This window comes from Balearica regulorum, chromosome 2 (assembly GCF_011004875.1).
Source record: "Balearica regulorum gibbericeps isolate bBalReg1 chromosome 2, bBalReg1.pri, whole genome shotgun sequence".
Lineage (NCBI taxonomy): Eukaryota > Metazoa > Chordata > Aves > Gruiformes > Gruidae > Balearica > Balearica regulorum.
In genome coordinates this window covers 67,940,882-67,962,626 of record NC_046185.1, presented here as the reverse complement: position 1 = coordinate 67,962,626, position 21,745 = coordinate 67,940,882, and the positions used below count along the sequence as shown (strand labels likewise).

Genomic DNA, 21,745 nt, shown 5'->3' with positions numbered 1-21,745 from the left:
AAACTTTTGTTATTGGTTCAGCTGCCACTTCTGAACAAAGCACAACCATAAAGGAGTTCAGTCTATTCCACTGACTTCCTGGTTCCCACAGGAAAGCAACAGGTTTTGGAGCCTGGGAGACTCCTCTTCTGTGCAGGAGTGACTCCTACAGAATATTATAGTAAGAGAAGGACTATTCAATCATTCACTTTAAATTGTACTGTTACACTTTTCTATTAACAATAGAACTTACCTCAAGTGACATAAAAGAATTACACTTATAAGTAATAATAGTAATAAAACAATGTACCTTATTAACTGTAGCCTGTTTCCAAAGGTGTAGCGCTCCATGAAAAGCATGAGCAACAATCATTGAACCATCTGGACTAAACTGGCAGTCAAAAAATCCAAGGGTATTGCCACCGACTTCACCTACCCGCACCTAAATTAATGATCAGAAGTGAAATATCCATGAAAATGGCCTTCCATTCATATGAACTCCTCCTAATCTCATGAGATGAAAATTTAGCGATAGGCAAGAGTTCACATTACACACAAAAATACATTTAAAAAACATTTCAATTGCAAAGTTAAGCACACATATATCATGGGAATTAAAGTTACATGTCACATGAATGGAGCCTCCCTTCATACACTTCTCAGGATAGGATCTTGCTCAATCACTCAGGGGAAAGAAAACACTACACTAGATGAGACAAGAACCTAATCTTTGTGTTTCAGTCCAGTCTGTTGTATGTAATGGTTTACTTGTCATCTGTTGCACAAAATGGAAAAAAGGTCCAAAGGAACAGTGGTTCCCAATTACTTTTTTAATTATTTTAAATTTTTAATTTTTTAATCTTAATTTTCAATATTCACTACCATATTTCTACTTCCCTTTTTCTCCATGAATCCCTGCAACTTGCTCCATGCTCCTTCTGTGGCATATTTTGGCCTCTGTTTTGTGCCTCCCTTATGAGTGTGCACATATGTATGCATGCACGCACACGTGCATTATAGTTGGTCTCTAGTGCTCTTCCAAGTTTTTAATTACATTAAAAGATTATTAAAGTTACGTTGCCATGTTTTATTCAAGAGATAAGAACACAATTCCTTTCAAGCTAAACTCTTAAAAATTCCCTCATTACTATACAGCTTAAGATCACAATGAAATCTACACCTCATTCTAAATAGCAGCATGGACTAGTATGTCCATTTTATTAGCACTCATTCAAAAAAATACAGCTCATATGGAAGTAACTTTGATATGCCATGCTAGAGGCAGAATTCTAGTCTCACCTCTGAGCTGGGCAATGATTTTGTAAAGACTTCTTGTTCATCGTATCAAAATGGAAGACAGAAAATGGGATGTTTCCCTTGTGCCCTTCCTCGCTGCAGGCTTCCAGCTCAGGTTTCCCTCCCTCAATGCAAAAAGGATTGTTGCAGTTAAAATATCTGATCTGAACTGCAAGCTGCACACATCTGACGTCTAACCAATGCAAACAGAATGGAAAAAGAAAGAGTAACACTTTGCAACAATCTTTACTGCAAAATCCATTTTTAAAAGCTTGTAAATTTAGCCACAACTAAGCATCACAACCAGGGACAACAAACGGCATCCGTCTGTGATCACCCCATTAAGAACTAACTTCTGCTTCAAGTAGAAGGGCACACAAACTTTTCAATGGAACAGGGGAAAAATTAAATCCACCTACCGTAATTCTCTTTTTTTCTCCCAAGAGAGGATTAGAACTTTCTTTGTGACAGAAAAGATCATAAACAATGGTGGCATAACCCAACACAAACAATTTTGGCTGAACTACTGCAATTTGGAAAAGCAGGTCAACTGAAACCAAAGACATCTACCAAAGCACTAGATAAATCTGGTTGTACTACTTGTTTATTTAGGATGATCCACATTAGAACAGCATTCAAAATATTACAGTGAAACATGAGTATCTAACTCAAATGAAAGAAAAACCCAATGACAAAGCCCATGAACAAGTTACCATGAGTAAAACCAGGGTTGTGAATTGTGTGTCAGCTGCTCTGTAGTACCTGTTCGGGTGCACATTTCCATAAGGATTAACTACAAATAATTCAGGATGGTTTCTTCCTCTTCTTAGCAGGAGTACACAGTATGTGTTATTATGCAGTACCTGGCTTGCTATACTATGAGTGTCAGGTGAGCATAAACTCCCTTTAGCTCCCCCATATGGTAATAAGGAAGCAAACACACAATAAAAGTCATACTACATCACATCATTTTTGAAAAATATAGTTTTACTTGCAACACAGCATCAGAATTAGTATTTTTGCAAGAAAATGCTTTTGCCTTTCTCTCCTAGCATTTTAGATGTTTTGTTCCTTACAGTACACACACAATGCTGGAAATGCAACCTGAACACAGTACAGATTGTGAGAAAGACTGACACTTGCCTGTTCTAGCCAGACTCCAGACTCCTTATCAGGTTCCCAGATGATCACAGTTTTGTCCATTGATGCAGACAATATCCTCATTGGTTGTTGCATGCTGCCATCTACAGTACAAGGAAAACGATTACCCTACAGTCTGTGAGAATACTTTCTAAAAGAATTTGGTCATACTGAAATTCAAACACACTAAGAAATTGTTCAGCATCAGAGACATGCAATGCAGCACTTCAATGCCAGACTTAACAGGCTCTGCTTTCTCAGTAGGCATTCATTAGGAGGTATTGTAATTTTTCAGCCATAATCTCTCAAAAGAAACATAAAACACACATTCCACTGTTTACTCACTCCAAATTGACTTTGAAACAAATGTAATTTGGAGGAAAAGATAGAGCTTCAGAGACTGCATAGCAGTTCTCAGTTATATTCCTCAAATTAGTTTTTACAGAGCGAGTTCCAGTTTAAAAAAAATAGTATCTGTGCCAGTATTGACTGGGGTTTTTTTTTCCCAACTGAAGTGTTAGATTCACTACAGACTTCAATACACTCTAGCACCTTGTAATACATATAGCAGTAAGGACTACTCCCCATAATGCAGTGAAACACTCCAGACAACTGCCTAACACAGTCAGAATGGGGAAGAGGAAATTAGTTCACCACCCAGTTGGGAAAACCCTAGAATTGCTGAGGAGCCTTTCTTGAGAACAGAGACATTGGTGGGCATCTCTTGAGGCAGTACCTTATGTCACACCAAACCTTCTACATTCTGCATTGAGAATGTGTGTCTCAGATCAGTCTGCCTCTATTGAAGAAGAATAATCTATTTTGGCGAACCCAAGATTGGGCAGGCCACAGAATGCAAGCAGCTGCACGTATACAGAAGCATAATGTAAGACACCTGGAAAACTTCATGGTCTAACAGGACAGGTTTTCAGATTGCAGTGCAAGACTGAAGTGACTATATTTAAACCTTGCTTTAACGGGCAAAATCTTTTATTGGTGGTTAAAAAAAAAAGCGAAAGAAGATAGCTAAGCCAATATTTCTAAAGCAAGTCCTGTGCCTTTCACTACAGGTATTCTGACATTCTAATTGCACTCTACTTTTCAAGTGTTGTATATACACTGGAAAAAAGCTGTACTTTATACTGGTGAAATCATCTGGCATCAGTAACTTTAAAACATCTCAGAAAAGAGGTACTTTTGCCAATACAAATACACAAGGGCATTCTGATGGTGCAAGCATGTCAAATCAAGAATCTCCCTCCCTTACACTTCCGGCAGACATGCACCAGCAAATCAGTATCACAAACAAGGCTGTCAGAATTTAAGGATTTAAAAAGAAAGATAAATACTAGGGTAAGATGCAAAATTAAACTGTAAATAACATCTTTTTTCAATGAGAGTCTGCATTAATGCCTTAAAGCTACATGCTAGAGAAAACTGATGGTCAAGGAATCCCTGGCATGTTATGTTAATGCATGGATGACTGAAGATTAATCTTCTGAATGTTGCTATTTGTTCCTTTCTAGTCCAAGAAAAAGGTGTGCTCTTGAGTTAATGCTGACCTTCCAAAGAACAGACATTTCAAATACATGTATCAAGGTAAAACATTAGAGCTATGATTTCATACTGATTAAACTAGTTTTTATTCCACAAACAGGAAATCAATTACAATAAAGCCAGTACTGCTCAGTTATTTTAGTTTATTCATTAAACAAAACACAAGAAAGAGCATCACGCAATACACAATGACAGACAGAGCCTGTGCTATAAGATGTGCTACTGTGGCATGTTCAGCTAAAACATCCATTACTTATAAAATATCATTTGCAGAATTTAAACATTTTCATAGTCCACAGTGACAAGCAAACACAATAAAAAGACACGTGACTGTACTGTGTGTATACAACACTTGACATAACTGCTAAGTGTTTGGTATCTTTTTACCTTTGGAAAATGAAGGTTGCCAGTGAACTGCGTACACCCAGTTTTCATGACCAGCCAATACAGACTCCAAAGTAATTGCATATGTTGTATCAGTATCTGCCACAAATCAGAGAAAAGCACATTTCTTTCTAAAAGCCAAGAAAGACCAGGTCATTTCTGATATCTTCAGTGAAAAATATCAACTGCTTTCAACATCTACCAATAGCTCAACAGCCTATTGACGTTGAACAGCTCCTTGAAAACCTACTTTACCGCAAGCCCTGAGTACCAGATCGACACTAAGAGGTCAGCCTATTGCCTCAGAGTGGTATCACAGAATTCCTGGAGAACTCTCAAGCAATTCTGAAATAAACTCTTTGACGTTGCCTCTACCCCTACTCTTAACTTGAGCATATTTACAACTCCAAATGACTGTAAATACAAGTATTAAGATACTTCAAACAATAAATCAGGATTTGCAGCAAGTAGCATGAGCACTTTTTACACATAACATCATAAAAATTTCATTATATTACTTAAGTTGCCTAACAATTTACCCCACAATGTCAGCATTGCAAGCCTCTGATGTTACAGTGCTCAAACAGTATGTTAAATAACCAGAAAATAAGCCTGCACATACTTCTCTGTTATCTGCAGTATTTTTCTAATGTTTAAGTAATAGTAGCACCTCTTACTGCATTGAATTTGAAAGAAAATTAAAGGTATATTATTAAACTGGAGAAGAACTGCAAAACAGCTTATCTCCCACAGACAAATATATCTCCTGGCTATGTACTGCATTTGGAATATGCGTAACAATGCATGTTGATATTAAGCTCTCTCACTGCTTTACCACTTTTTGTAACACTTCATTACCTTTACATAGTCATGGCTTTAAAACAAAAACTCCACTTCTTCTAATAGCTGAATAAAAATAATGCAAACTGGTCTCAGACTCCTTTAATACAAGAAGTAAAACAAATTAGATGGTAATCGCCTTGTTAGCCACCACAAAACCACACACAGATACAAAAGTGAGAAGTTTTCCAAAAGAATTTTACAGCTGTTACCTACCTTTGACAGTAAAAACATTCTCTTTCAGTCTTATGGAATCATCTTCATTTTCTGGAAGTTGCTTTGATTTTGTACACACTTTCCAAATTCTTATCAAACAATCCTGAGCACAGCTTGCTAAGAAAAGGTCTTCACCTATTTGTGGTTTGTTTGGGTTTGTTTTTTTTAAAAAAAAAAAAAAAAAAAAAGAGATTAGAGCCATGTTTTCATTCCAACCAGTGCCACGACTAAGCTACCCTATTTCCACACATGTACTACAGCATTATCCTAATTTTTCCTATTGTACGCAGCACCATAAACTGCTGCTTTATTTCAACATCAACTTAGTCTCCCATTTCAAACTCTCCACTAGTTTAGAACACACTGACTATGGACATTTTTCTGCTTATAAGACACAGAAGACATGGGAAATACTGTACATATTGTACATATACTTCCTTATTCCCTACGGCCCTCTTGAAATTTTGACAGCCTCAATACTCTTCAATAACTCCTTTCCTTTCTTCAGGACTGTAGCATCCTCTAATTCTTTCTACTTTATTTTTGCTATTGAGAGAACTATTTGATTACAGAGATTCAAAGAATGGTAGGGATCAGAAGGGACCTCTGGAGATCATCTAGTCCAACCTCCCTGCTAAAACAGGATCACCTAGAGTAGGTTGCACAGGATTGTGTCCAGGTGGGTTTGGACCTTCCAGAGAAGGAGACTCCACAGCCTCCCTGGGCAGCCTGTTCCAGTGCTCGGTCACCCTCAAAGTGAAGAAGTTTTTCCTCATGTTCAGATGGAACTTCCTGTGTTCCAGTTTGTGCCCATTGCCCCTTGTCCTGTCACTGGGCACCACTGAAAAGAGTGTGGCCCCATCCTTTTGACACTCACCCTTTAGATATTTATGAGCGTTGATGAGATCCCCTCTCAGTCTTCTCTTCTCCAGACTAAACAGACCCAGCTCTTTCAGCCTTTCCTCAGACAAGAGATGCTCCAGTCCCCTAATCATCCTTATAGCCCTTTGCTGGACTCTCTCCAGTAGTTCCCTGTCTTTCTTCAACTGAGGAGTCCAGAACTGGACACAATATTCCAGATGTGGCCTCACCAGGGCAGAGCAGAGGGGGAAGATAAACTCCCTTGACCTGCTGGCCATGCCGGTCTTAAAGCACCCCAGGATACCATTGGCCTTTTTGGCCACAAGGGCACATTGCTGGCTCATGGAGAGCTTCTTGTCCACCAGGACTCCCAGGTCCTTCTCTGCAGCGCTGCTTCCCAGCAGGTCAACCCCTAACCTGTACTGGTGCTTGTGGTTATTCCTCCCTAGGTGCAGGGCCCTACACTTGCCCCTGTTGAATTTCATTTGGTTCCTCTCCGCCCAACTCTCTAGCCTGTCCAGGTCTCACTGAATGACAACGCAGCCTTCTGGTGTATCAGCCACTCGTCCCAGTTTTATATCATGACATTAGTTAACATCTGAATAGATTCTCCTCTTAATCTCCTATTCTTAAAAGAAAAAAAAGAAAAAAAGGGTGAGAAGAAAAGCACTCTTTCTCCCTTCTTTCCCCCCTTTGAAAAAGGGCCCAACTCTTCCTTCTTCCTCACTCAGATACAGATATTTGCATATTGAAAAGGACGAGTTGCTAAAACTCCTAATTGTTTGCATTTAGCTACTAGTTAGATAAATATACTTGAAGCAAGTGAGACAAAATGAGGGATGCAAACACAAGATACGAGTGTTCTGTATCAATCCTACTGTAGCCATAGTTTTGATAACTAAAATATAACTGTAGTATTGGTTCAACAACTCTTATATTTTAACAGGACACAAAGTTCTATGTTGATTTTTAATCTTTGTACCACCATCTCAGAAACAATATTCACAACCACAAGAGCTTAAGTGCTACAGTGCATCAAAACCATCTGTTGGAGGAGTAAAACAGTAGTACTGTTGTTAAACCAGTATTCCACTTTATTCATCTTTCATACTGACCACAGACTGCCCATTCAATGCCTCTTATCCAGTCTTCGTGGCCAGGGAGTATTAATGTTTTCTGAAACTGAACAAAAATTCCTGTTATATCATAGAAATGTACTTAATTACCACACACATATGAGCTTTGGATTTTCAAGTCTTTTTTGTTTACAGCTTCTATTATTTGAAATTGGAAAAATAAGCTGCTATTAAGAATTGTAATTTACTGACAGATCCTAAATAGGCCTTTTTTGCTTTTGCCACCGTTGGATAAACACATGTCACATCACAGCACTTCCCATATATGAGCAGGAAAGAATAAGAATTTAAGGTGCTCACCTTTAAGAGGCTACAGTCTCTCTATATTATTAGATGAAAATTTTAAGTTTATTTGGCTTATAGTGGTACACAAAGAATAATGTAATGCAGGTATGACATGGTAAATAATTTGTATTACGTGTGAAGTAGATGCAATTGCAGATGGAAAGGGAATATAGGTAAAATCAAGTGTAAAAAGAAGGGTAGATGTTTTAAAATTATTTCAATAATTAATTTGTAATATAATACTATTACTAAGAATTACTTATGGGGCCAGAAATATTCCCTATGTTTCTTAAGTTTATTGACTAAGTTTCTAAGGAAGGCACACAGCAAGAACTGCATCTGCTGATGGAAACCTCCGCATGAATACAGGCTCAAGAACACAGGAATGCAAACATAGTCCCAATTTCATATTAGGAACTTTCATTAGTAGTATACTTTCATTCATAACATATATAATATTACCATTTTGTTTTGATTCAAGTAAAGTAGAAGTGTTCATTGCTTAATTAGCATTTAAACCATTTCTATTTTTCTTTCTCCAGAAAAAGCCCTACTTCCATGACACATTTTGATCCCAAGTTGACTTAAAATGTCTGAAATAACCATTACAGTTAAAATGCTAGTTTAGTACAAATGAGTTACTGACATTAGTTCTTGCATTCTATTCTGCTAAATCCCTTACCTAGGCCTACTAAGAGTTAAGATTAAATGACAGAGTTCTTTCCCTCTGTAATAAAAAATAAAATAATTTTTAAAAAATAATAAAAAAAGAGAGAAACACAATAAGAAAGGTGCACTCATTATTGCTATTATTATTGTTTCTGGCAATACATCAAAAAAATCTTTTAAGAATTCACATTTCAGATAATAGACAAAACATCTATTTATTCATTCATTTTATATGACCTTTGACATAATGCTCTGTATTTTACATTCATCGAGGTTAGTTGGTAAAATTATTCCTGACAAAGACTGGTTCAGGCTGAACTGTTGCTAACATTCTTGTCTTTTATGGTTCCTTTTATGTTGAACAGTGTGCATATCTCCTGAAACTTGATTTTAATATTAATCTAAACACACATCTAATAATTTTTAATTTCAAGGTGCTGGGTGAGTTTTTTTAAATTATCCTCATCTTCTCATATCAAAGAGAACCATTAAGAAAAACAGACATTTGTTTTCTTTTTAAAGAGAGTAAAACTAATTCATTTGATTCATTAATACCACCCCAGGTTTCTAATTCACTTCCCAAATAGGCTTCTAGGCACTACTTAGCCTTAAGTCAAGCATGCAGTTCTTTTGTGCTATAGAAAAAGCACTCAAAATTTTCAAGATATTGTTTCCCATAAAAATAAAAATTGTCTACTGAAACTGAGCAAGGAGTAATGTTGCTGTTATGCCCTCCGCTTGCATTTTTTTTATTGTTTTTGCCATTTTCTTTTCAGCCTGTGTCGCTTCGTATCACACATGCAGTTTCTTCAGATGTATTCTGTTCTAAAACTGCATCAATTTAAAGCTTCTTGCAGATGCACATGGTCATTATTTTTAAATGATTCAGTCAAAGTTTTTATTATTACCTAGGTTATATTTGCAAGTATTTTGAGCTGTCATTCTTCTCATTTTTACAGATTTTGTTTCTGTAGTCTCGGCTTTCTCTTTCTCTATTTCAGTTTTCCCCTTGGTTCTTACCGTATACATAAGATACTCGGAAGTTACAGTACCAACAACTGAATCTAACAAAACTCATGATCCAAGTCACCTACTTCACAGGCTTTCCCATGCCTCTCAACTAATTTCTGAACATTTTTACGTACCAAAACTCTGGTCTCTTTTCTTCTAGGCAAAGAATAAAGCTGTTCGTAGGTAGCAGAACTAACGAAGTCTGGTTGTCCGTGGACATGCCCAGTGCCCTCTGCACAACTAACTCTGCCCGCACCTTGGGTACATGTCCTTCAGGACAAGGCTGGTAGTATTGTTTGGCAAATTTGGCAACTGACACATAATGTACAGAGGTCCAAATCTTCTCAGTTTTTCCTCCATCAGATGCTAGACATGATATCCCTCCTCTATCCAGCTGTTAGTTTTGTAGAATTAGAAAGAGCCTGAATTATCTTATTCCACTCTTACTCTCTTATTCCACTTTTCAATTAAGCCGAATTATTTGGGGGGAAATATATTCAAACGTGCACAGCAAAATCTTCTCACAGAAACCAAGCTCAACATAGAGATGTTTTGTTATAAAGCTCTATTTTGGTCTTCTGGTTTACTTACTTCCCCTCCATAGGCCTGTAATATCTCAAGCAGGAAGACATATAATGGTTTCTGAAAGATTTTTCCCTGGGTACTTTTATAAATCAATACCCTCTTTCAAGAACTCAGAAAAGCAAAGAGATCATTTTCTCTCTACTGCTTAACACAGGAACAGATCTCTGGGTAGAGAGTCTTAAAGGATTTGAAGCCTGCCCACTCAATTTCAAAAACCAAGCAGTTTTTCTGAATAAATATATTTCGACTGTAAAATTCATGAGTTTACCAAAAGGCAGCCTTTATCAGCTAACTGAAGATGCCTCATCCACCTTCAGAGTATAACACTGCCCTCCAAAATTCATTAGAATGCCCCATTATGAACTTACATTCTACCTTGGGGTTCATACAATCTTTTTTAAGACATTAACTAAAAGAAGAGTTTTCCAAGAGTCACAATTAACAGGACAGAGCTACAGGCCCTTGCCGGTTCAAGAAGGATGCAGAAGTTTAGATTCTAATCATTCTTCTACACTAAGTTCTTATGAAAAGTGACACGATGACACTGACATTTCCTTCAAATACCTTTAAAAGTAGAACTACAGAAATCATAAAAAGGTGTCAGTTAATGTGAAAGAACCCAGCTAAAGAGGAGAACCTCCCTTTAGCAGCTAGGAAGGAATTTACATCAGAAGGGTCACAAGAATGTTTTCATTCATTAATAACTGTAATGCACTCTGCAGGCACTTTTACCCCACAGGGAACCAAATTTGGGCTCTTGAGGTCTGTACAGTGTACTTAGCTAAAAGAGATGTTCTGGAAAGTTAACATAGACACCAATCAGAAGTGCCACCTCATTTAAAAAAAGAGAGACTCTGAGCTCCAATTCTGCCAGGAGAGCTGGTGTAAATATTTCCTAAAACTGAAAGAAAATGTGTGAAAAATAACATGGGTAAAAGAAGAGAAAGTTCCTCACCTCTTGTATGGTTAGTTTCTTACCTCAAAAAAAAAAAAAAAAAAAAAAAAAAAAAAAGGATAAAACTTGCTTATGAAGCTGAAGATGGAGCTTGTTTATAGTCCAATTACCTTCCTTTATCCTCCACAGACTGACTGCATTTAAGACTAAGACTGCCGTTATACTCAAAAGTTTGATCAACATCTGGCAAAATAAGTTATGGATCTCTGAACACTTTTGGCAAACTGCATATTATTTGTTAATCTCAACCATACAAGAAAACAAGCTTCAGATTTTGAATGAGGAAAATCAACTGCACAACCCCTGACACAGAAGTCTTTCTTTAGCACACTAAGTGGTATTCTGCCATTGCTAATTCCCAGAGAATGTCATTAAACTGATTTAACTCATGAGCTACGTAGAAAGGAAAAAGAAAAAAACCACCCTAAGAAAGCAACCCTTCTTTCCTGCTTAGTAGTCAAGACATCACTGAACATCGCAGATAAAGGATGAAGTATTTATTTTATGGATAACAAAAAAAAAAATCTTATTATTGTATGTTGCAGTGTGAACAGGCAAAGTTATCTATAAAGTAGCTTTTATCTCTCAAAAAGCCAGAAGTAGTATCTATTCTTCAGTCTCTCAGGGGGCTGTGCCTGAACAAATCCAGAAAAGTGCTACCTAGGTACGTTAGTTTCACTGGGAGTTTCTGAATGTTCATAGGTGCATTATGGGGCAGCATTTGTGGTTTGAAGGGGTTTTTAAGGGAGCAATAGAGAGAAAGAAGAGACACTGACTTCTGTTTTGGAAGACAATCATTCAACACATGCTTTAGAGTCTAACAAAACTTCTGAACAGATGCAAGAGAGGACAGAATTTCTTTGTAGAGCTCCAAAGGAACATTTAGCCATATGAAAAACTAAAGATAACTACAGCTTCCAAATAATACATGAAAAATGTGTATGCTTTTAGAAGATCAGACACTCCTTCAAATATTTCTTTCAACATTCAGAAGCATTCAGCACAAAGGGCATACTTAGCAACAAACATACAATTCCATGGATAGAAATCACATCAGTTTCATTGTAAGAATTTATAGACTGAAAGTAACATCAATTCCATATGAACCATTCAATACATGGACACTCTGTAAAGAAGGACAGTTGTAGCTATTTCATGTCAGTGAGAAAAGAAACGCAGGCTATCTTCACACAGGCAAAAAAATAATAAAAACTAATACTTTTATGCACTGAATCCAACATCAACATTCTGTATGTCTATTTCATCATTACCTAGAAAAATGGATGAACTATTTGAATAGAGGTAGTTGCATGTGATGGCTATCTAGAGACAGATAGTAGTTATTGAAGAACCCCTAAAAAAATCATCAAGAAAGAAAAGAAACAGAAGAACTAAGTAATGTTCTGAGTAAGAGGAAAAAAACCTGTATTACCTGACCATTCTGCTGTATAAACAAATATATTTTACAGTCATCACCACCACAAGCCAGTATTGGTACTAGGGAAAAAAAAAAGAAAAAAGGTCTTTATTTCTCAAGTTACAAAATCTAATATTCTAGGATATGAAAAATTATATAGCAAAAATCAATATAGTATCAATATATTAATACAAACAGACAGGCAAGTATGATACCACTTTATGTTTTCTAAATTAGACACCTAATACTGTTTGAAATAAACTAGTATTTCAAGAATACAAAACTCACAATTTACTGGCACATAAATAATATCTACAAATACTTAAGATGCTAACGAGTAGTCTCCTTCAAGCTCACATATCTGTAGGAAGTTCAAGTATTAGAGATTTTTAATTAATCACATTTATTTTCTTGATATCAACAGGCATTTGCTCTAAATAGAAAAGGAGCAAGCAGCAAAACAAAATGACTGAAGTAAGTATATAGATGGAGGTAACATAATTATTACACGGCAAATAAAAGCAGACCAAAAAAGGAAGACAGATCACCACTCACTGTACACAAGGATATGAAAGCAATTAACATTATTATACACCTACTCAAGTCTTGAATAGTAGTTTACTTCTATGAGCTATCTACAAAGTGCACAAAAAACATCAGTCTACTGAATCAAACCAGACAAAGTTATGGCTAAGGGGAAGACAAGAGAAGTTAGGCTGTGTATTGGTTCATCTCTCCTACAGAAAATGTTGGGGAAAAATAGTTAACCTTTACTCCACTCTTTTTGGGTCATAAGGATGAAGTAGTAATGCTAGGGACTGAAATAGCAAAAGAAAAGGAATTAATTAGAAAATTATGCAGAAATAAGGTATCAGGGCTAGATATCAGCATTTCTCAAGTCTGGGTAGAAAACAAAATACTAAATTTCACTAAAATCAACTACTTCATTTAAAAAAAAACTAAATGTCATCCCTTTAAAGAGATAAAATTATCTTTATCATGGATAGACCAAAAAAAGTCAACTTGAATATTCATAATAAGTTTATCCTCTATGCTAATTTCCTCTTTCTGCCTGTACCAAATCTGTGCCTAGTTATCTGCTGCTACTCTTGCACTTCTAAGTCACATTTCACATTCTTACACCTCTATCACTTGTAGCTTCTCTCCAACCTCTAAGTCACATTTCACCTCCATCTCCTCCTTGCTTTACAAGGGGCCAGAAAAGACTGCTTTGGACTGGAGGTAATACGCTGTTTTGAAAGACAACCAGGTCTTCAGGTCCCTGGAAACTGGGCGAGAGTGAGGGGGGGTTTCCACAAAATACAATAAAATGTATGTTCTTGGAGCCTGTATCATCCTTTCCTGAGAAATACATTTTAAGGGCCATTACAGTAGTTGTATAATAAAAAAGTTTGACTAATAAAAACAAGAAGAGAATTACGATCTAGTTGCTGTATGAGATAAATGCAAAGGTTCTCATTCAAAAAGTTCTATCAAGAAGTATATAACTGGCAAAAACAGACTAGTATATAGTTTTTCATATAAATGCTCTAGAGTATCTGACTGAGATAAAGTCCTACAAAGGAAAGAGAAAAAAAATAGTTGGAAACTGTGGTCCAATTAAAATGGGGATGGTGTGATCAGCAAAGCTTTTTCAAGTTTGCTCGCTTTTTTTTTTTTCACCTGTTGCAATTCAGTTCTGAGGAGACAATTCTTATTCGTCAGAGGCCAAACTACAGCACCACAATTATGCAGGTGGTAGGAAGAATCACAGTATATGACAAAAGAGCTGATCAAGACCTGTAAAACAGCAAATCCTATTCCCAGCATTTTAGAAATAGAGTTTCTGCAGACATTGCAAGGCAAAAAGCAATAACCAAACAAAACAGTAGGAAGCTTTTCTTCAAGACTCAGAAAACAACTGTAAAGAAAATCCTTAACTAAGAGGCTGCCAGCAAAGACCTTAAGCTATATTCCAGCTGCAAATGACTGTTCAGGTTTTTATGAGCAGTCTATTGGCTTTGCCCATTGCAATTCTTCACAAAAATGGTTCTTAAAAAAAAATAATAATTTATTTTCAAGGACAATCAGTTAAAATACTAATCATCATGAACTTCAATATCTTTTGAAAGTTAAAGTATCCATTACATATGAATCAATTTTCAATGCAAACTTTAAATTTCTTTGCTTGGTAAAATTAGAGGTTACTGTAAATGCTTCTAGTTCAGGAGAGTAGTTTATGACTTTCAGAAAAGTAATTCTGTACTTAATTCCTGACTTAAGAACTATAGATTGTCCTCAAGAGAAAAGCTTCTTTAAATCTTAATACAGCTGCCAACATAGCCTTCATAAAGATTTCAAAGCAACTCCTAAAGTTATCATAATCATTTTTCCCTGAAGCTCATTAAAGTTCCAAATTGCCATTACAGATTAATGTGTCTGACAAAATGATCAGCAGTGAGATATTTTTAATAATATATTTTAAGCTACTTTATTTAGATTTCAGAATTAACATACTCCTCTGAACAAAAACAGTTCAGTTGTATGGACTACTATGTCAGGTTTAGGAAGCAAACACAGAACATGGCTATGCACTATTAAAAGCCCCTTTTTAGATTTCTAGGGGAAATGGTTCTAAGCATGTTCAAAATCTAAACTGTTTCTTGACAATTTTAGCAGCACAGATCATTCATACTGGAATTGACATTCAAAACAAACATAAGAATTGTTTTTAAGTTTCCATACAAAACCTATGCAAATAATTTCTCATTTGAAAATATTTTCAGTTCTTTAGAAAAGTAAAGTACTCTTTTTCGGGTTATGAGCACTGTGTTGTTTTGGATAACTAATCTGAAGTGGGATGGGAAGAGGCCATGAAAAAGGTTTGTCCTGCTCTGAACGCAACTTTAAGCAACACTGGGTTTTGGGGACTCTGCAAGATTTTCACAGCAAAACAAAATGCTTCCTATTCCACCATTTAAAGAAGCTTCAAGCACTCCATGCAATTTTGGTTTCAGGAGCATTTTGTTTTAAGAATTAATATGATAACCTTCATTTAAGGTTTTTCCATAATGAATGGTCACTTATATACAATATGATTTCAATGTTAAACAGATGCACTGCTCGAACATTACAGTGAGAATTTCTGACCTGTACAGTATCATAAATGAAGAAATAATCTATTGCTTTGCAATATTAATTTTATATTCATTAAATTGGCACCACAGACACTTCACTTTTAACAAAAATTCACACTAGAGGTAATGATTTTAATTTATCCTCAAGTCTTCTAACTTCATCTCAACAACCACCTGTCCGTATATTTACAGGAAAAGTAGAGAGAGTGGTTTAAAGTTCTTTAGCAGTGCAGATGCTGGTTTTGATATCAGACACACCATGGAAACAGACATTAGCGTCTCCAAATGGGATAACGCATCTTGATAGAGCTTTAATATCTCCCAGAGTTATCACAAGCCAAAGAATAAAATAAGCTTCTGTGTAACTGCTCTGGAGGCATACAATCAAACAACATATCAGTGTGGAACACATGCAGTGAATAGCTGAAAAACTCCAGATACAGTAAGAAGCTTTTGTTTCTCTTGGGAGCCTGGCAGTCCTCCATCCTAGTGAAAGGCTCTCACAACACACAAACCTAACTCCACACATGTATCTGGCTCATATTGCGCTACAGGATACATTTAGGTTTTTTAAAAAAAAAACTTCTACAGCTTTGCAACGGAAAAATATATCTGTGGCAAACTGCAAAGCTGAACATTTATGTTAATAGAAAACTATATAAACCATACTGAACAGTGAGTTTAAACTTGTTCAGCATCTAAATTTTTTCACATTTAAGACCAAACAGGTGATTTACACTGCTTGTTAATCCTCAATTTTTGATGCAGGCCTCCAGATTCTTTTTCTGGATCTTGCCTTTCAATTCAAACAACAAGAGCAAACATAAGCAGCAGCACCACAAAGAGTTGGTGAAACTAACAGCATCATCCTATCCCATCCACTTACAGCCCTGTTACCCTACTTTTAAGCTGAGTTCAACTAAAGAACTCAATTTGACCATCATCTTGAAGATACTGTAATCAGCCAGTATTTTTCTAACCGCTAAGAGTTCAGTGAAAATCTTTAGAAACAAGCATCAGCTTATGCTGATTCCATAGAAAACAAACAAAAAAAATGGCACAAGGGTGTGGAGTCAGTCAAATGAAAATCTGTTTGGGGGATTTCTTAGATTTTACATTTCCTGCATTGATATTCAAGATGTGCAGCTGTACTTACCATTGCTTCCAGGCAAGAAGGATAAGCAGACATCCATAACAAATCCATTTCCAAACTGCAGAATTTCAATGCATTTAGCTGGAAAACAAGAACAGTGTTGATCTCATTCATCATTAAGTATTACTGTTGCACTGTCATTTCCTACTACATTACGTAGTAAATTTCCCAATCAATTTTATTTTAAGGAGCTGAATAACTTCTACTTTTTCAGAAGCCTAAATAATAATGTTATCTTCTGTGGGGCCACAGAAATTCATCCAGAGTCAGCCAAGTTAGAAGATAAATCACTGTTCTCCACTGAGTATTGAAGTCATACAGTTTCATTGTGGTAACACATCAGAAGTGATAAATATTGCAAGTTATATCCTGTGGCAACAACATTCACTACACAGGAAGCTAAAACGGAATCCATTTGCTAGAAGAGCAGACAGAGATGAGCAAGAAAAATCAACTTTCCCGCAAACACCCCTGAGATCCTAGAAGCAGTTAAACTGCTAAGCCATCAAGATCAGAGTAATCAACCTGATAGCAGAAAAACCTCTCTACAGAAGCAGAATTGGACCTTCCACCACTGGAACCCACAACAGCAAGACAAAAAGGAAAGGATGGGACTTCATGGTGTTCTCTGGGAGCATGAGAAACGCCTTCAAGAACACGAGACTGAAGATTGGCAATTCCCACCTATTTCTCTCATGTAGGTAGGGCAATGTGAAATCCTCAAATACACCAAATAAGGAAGAAAGTAGCTTGAGAGACGCAGTCAGTACAACTCAACTAGCAAATAACACTTTAAATCTAGATTATCCACCCTATTTATTTCTTATGTATTTCAAAGAGCTATTCTCCCATGTGCCCAAGCAAGGGCCTAGTTCACCAGAAGGTCAAAATCCTATTATCCCACACTTCATTGGACTCAATTGAGTAGTTTAACCTCACCCTTCTAATACTAGCATTAATAATTTTCTGAAGTAATTTTACTTTACACACACAGCTAGTCCCCACATTACAGGGCAAAACGATGGTTCAGATTATCAGATTCTGAATACATATTAAGAAGAAACAAGTAAATTCAGCCAACGTATCACTGATGAAAAACAAAGATAAATCATTCTGCAGAACAAATCTGACCCAAAGCTTAAACTAGTATAACCCTCAGCTTTCAAAGAGCAATGCAGTGGTTTGATGTACCAAAGTTTGAAGAAAAATCAATGTAATTGCATTAGAAGATGTTATTACTTAGATAAGTACTTCAATGGATAAGCATTCAGAACTTTTATTAAGCCAGTATGTTGTCGCAAATGTTAAAAAAAAAAAAAGTTACCTTCTGAACTGTGCCGAGACCAGATTCTCACAGTAGAGTCAGAAGCTGCAGAAGCTATTAGCAGATCTAAATCAGGTTCATCTGACTGGTAGACAGCATCCACAGCACAAACAGCTTCAGCATGGCCTTTGAGAGGAATGCTTTTCACAAGCTGAACACATCAGAAAGTTTTACAAAGTTATACAAATAAACAAAATTAAATTCCAGTAACTTACCTGAGAGAATTTTTAAAGCCATTTTAAGAAATAAAATAATTTAATACTGAAAACAAGTTGCATGCCTGCAATGGCAGAGCATCTGCCAAGCTATACTTAAGCTACAGCATACTTTAGGAAAACACAGAGAATGGATACAGCAATAACGAGTATTAAATTGATAAGATTTTGTTCAAAGCTGAACAGAATTAAATATTCCTGCGTACACTATACAAACCTCACCATTCTTCAAGGAAATCTGGAAACAGTAGAGAAGTTAGGAAGAACAGATTTGCAATCCTTTTTCTCCTCCTCTTGCCCCTCATCCTAAAGAACATCTCAGAAAAGTTTTGAGAACCTTGGTGAAGGAGACAGAGCAAAGAACACAATGGAATAAGTAGCAGCTACAGCAGCTCTAGCAGCAATGTTTAATGTGTTCTCGCAAATCAAAACAGTTTTTACTCCTTCAAAATATTGACATGAAAAACAAAAACTCTAAAATTTACACTTAAGTACCTAATTTCTTGATGAATACAGGTGATTGAATTTGTAATCTGATCTGTTCTTCATAGACACAAAGAGCAAAAGGAGAAGCTTTTAATTCTGTGACAAGAAGCTGTCTGGCATTTATCTGAATTTTGTCATAAACGAACTTGACATATCTTTCCAAAATACAACCTAGTAGGCCCCAATAAGAATTTTTGATTGGTCCACTATAGAACTTTGCCTGTTTGAAAAAGTTTACGCTAGTCTAGAACTGTTGTTAAAATGTGCACATTTAGCCACATTCTTTTTCAAAGACTGCCATAGGGCTGTGCACTTCATCAGCAGATAAGCTTAATAAAGAAATCTGTAAGTTATTTTAAATAACTATGTAAACAGTGACAATGGATCAGCATCAGCAATTATTCACTTCTGAGAACATTCCCCATCAAACTAGGTACATTTCCCCCTAGCATGCATTCTTGTGCATTTTAAAACGCCAAGTTTAATCTAGTTTGAGATAGCCTATAAAATGGGTTACCTACACAACCATTCACAAACCAATGCTTAGTAAGTAAGATTTTAAAAGCTGGATAATAAATTAAAGTATTTTTTAAATCTAAAATTCAGTTCTTTCTGAAGGTTCTTTTACACCTTACTCCATTTTTTGCTTAACATTTTACAGTATGAATAATAAATTAGCATGTGTCCTTACTTTTCTCAATTTCACTGACAAAACTCAACTGTTGCACAGATTTGGGGTTTTTTTTAAACATCTACCCTAACTTAACCCATATACAAACACTACGCTGTTCCACAGATTGACCAGAAATCACTAGAAATGGACATAAAGAAACAAGGAAGAAGAGTACAGAAAAATGTCAACTAAAATTAAACCTCATGGTTTGAAGATTTTAAGGCAGTTTAAAGGAAAGTGCTATATGCGATCAGAAAGCTGATGTCTGAAGAACAGGCAAACAGGATCTTTTAGACATGCTAGACAAATCCACCTGATGACTGGTTAGCTAATTTCTTAATGAAAGCTGATTTGAAAAACTACAGAAAAGAAACAACATTTAAAGTAAAACATAGTATGACAGAATACCAACAATTTGAAGGAGACACACATGGGGTTCAATAGTCAAGGTAAAACAAAGAGGTATGAATGAGAAATACAGGCAAAACAGATAATTTGTGGTATGTGAGAAACTGGGGGGGTGGGGGGGAAGCTTCAAAAAGAGGTTTTTACTGCTTACCTGATTATTCCATGTTCCTGTTCCCTTCCATTCCCAAAGAATGAGTTGTTTATCAGATCCACCAGAAATTAACTCTGTTTCAGAAGCTAAAAAAAAAAATAGATTGTGGTAAGTTTTGCAAACACTTACTTTGTAACAGCAGCCAACAACATAAGTAGTTACATTGTTTACTGCTCACAAAATATCATGTATCAACTATAAGCAGAGTTTCCATCAAAATAAAGTATGGCTAATATGACTTGCACTGTGCAGGACAGCTTAAGAGCAAAGGTATTCTCTAAGACAACATAACAAGAAAAGTGACAGGAATATTTAAAGTTCTGCATGAAAGTGATAAATACATCTTTCCAAAAAAGATTCTCAAATCCAACAGTGTAATTTAGTAATCTTTTTTTTTTTTTGTCTCATCTTTTTGGAGGACAGGAAAATAAAGCAAGAGAAATCTAACCAAACAGAAGTCAAAGCTTCACAGGAAAATTTAATTCCCAAGTTCCCTGAAAATAATTTATTTTAATCAATTTTAAGAAGAAAATGTTTTAGTGCAACCAGTTGAAAGAATGGCAGTTTATATCACTATTAAAAAGGAATGTTAGCACCATAGTATTTGCCCCCCAAAAAAGCAACAGGCACATAGCATTAAGTCTAATCAACAGTTCCATTTCTCTTTGTCAGTGAGTTTCTGTAAATACCTAAGGGCAAGGACATGTGCCTTTGACAAGCCTGTACTAAGTAATTCCAGGATTTAGAGTTGCTATCAAGCAAAAGCTTCATAAAGGTCTCAAACATTTCTACCTTGAAAAATTATTTTTTCGTGGCTATGACCTCTATGCAACCTACCACTTTACAGTCGGAGATTTCTTAAAAGGCATTGCAAATCAGTTTACAAAGTCAAAACACGCAAAACTCCAAGCCCCTACTAAAACGCCCAGTGGTAACACAAACATCAGAGCCGCCGGTCTGTCAGAGCCACCGCAGCCCCAGGCCAAACAGCCTCCCGGGCTGGCGGTGGCCGCGGGGCCCGGGGAAGACAGCCCGACCAGATCCCCTCGCTTACCGGACAGCTCACCTGAGTTTGGCGGGTCAGATTCCCGCGAAGCCAACCTGTTAAAATCCCTGCTGGGAAGGCGGGCTCAAGGCGAGACGATGTGCCGGAAGCGCCGCAGCTTCTCGTTGCCTTCAGCTTACGCCGCAGCCCCTCTGCTGCCGACCGCCCCGCCTCCCCCGCCCTCCCCAGCCCGAGGGGAAGCGGCCCCGGCCCCTACAGACACCCGCCCGCGGCCCCCCGACCCGAGGGGACAGGGAGAGGAGGAAGGCCGCGCTACTCACCGCCGTCCCGCCGGCGGACCCAGCGCACGCAGTTCACCCTGCCGGTGTGGCCGCGGAGGGCAGCGGCCGCCCGCCTCACCTGCGGGAGAGCGAGAAAGCACCGAGCGTGAGGCCGCGCTGCCCGTCCCGGTACGGTGCCGCCCCGCCCCGCAGCGCCTCAGCTCACCGCCGGCTCGTAGAGGACGACGTCATGGCAGCTGCCGAAGGCGAGGAGCCCTCCCCGCCCCCAAGACACGGCCCCGCCGCCCGCACGGTTGGCGCAGCAAGCGACGTGACAGACTTCCACGGGCGCCGCCATCTTCCTCTCCACCACGTGCGTGACCTCACGCAGCTCCCGTAGCAACGACCCCGTGCGGCGCCCGAGGGGGGCGGGGCCCGAGGCGCGAGGCGGCGGGCGGGGCTAGCGCACGGCCGCTGGGCGGGAGGGGCGACAGGCTGCCCGAGGCGCGCGGCGGCCGGCGCCTCTGAGGGCCGGCTCGGCCTGGCCTGGCCTGGCTGGGCCGCCCCGGCTGCCTGGCCGTGGGGTCAGGGGGAGTCAGCG

General features: G+C 37.7%; 1 protein-coding gene across 1 annotated transcript in view; it reads right to left on the bottom strand.

The window, feature by feature from the left end:
- Window positions 1-21,525, bottom strand: part of ELP2 (elongator acetyltransferase complex subunit 2) — a 40,595-nt gene extending 19,070 nt beyond the window's left edge. Inside the window, exons 1-11 of the mRNA XM_075744641.1 lie at window positions 21,371-21,525; window positions 21,205-21,283; window positions 19,879-19,964; window positions 17,946-18,096; window positions 16,625-16,702; window positions 12,347-12,411; window positions 7,389-7,455; window positions 5,413-5,547; window positions 4,360-4,455; window positions 2,419-2,519; window positions 290-421 (exon numbers count right to left, since the gene is read on the bottom strand). Coding sequence (XP_075600756.1) covers window positions 290-421; window positions 2,419-2,519; window positions 4,360-4,455; window positions 5,413-5,547; window positions 7,389-7,455; window positions 12,347-12,411; window positions 16,625-16,702; window positions 17,946-18,096; window positions 19,879-19,964; window positions 21,205-21,283; window positions 21,371-21,502 — 1,122 coding nt within the window. The 5' untranslated portion in view covers window positions 21,503-21,525. The remainder of the gene's footprint in view (window positions 1-289; window positions 422-2,418; window positions 2,520-4,359; window positions 4,456-5,412; window positions 5,548-7,388; window positions 7,456-12,346; window positions 12,412-16,624; window positions 16,703-17,945; window positions 18,097-19,878; window positions 19,965-21,204; window positions 21,284-21,370) is intronic.
- Window positions 21,526-21,745: the final 220 nt, after the last annotated feature.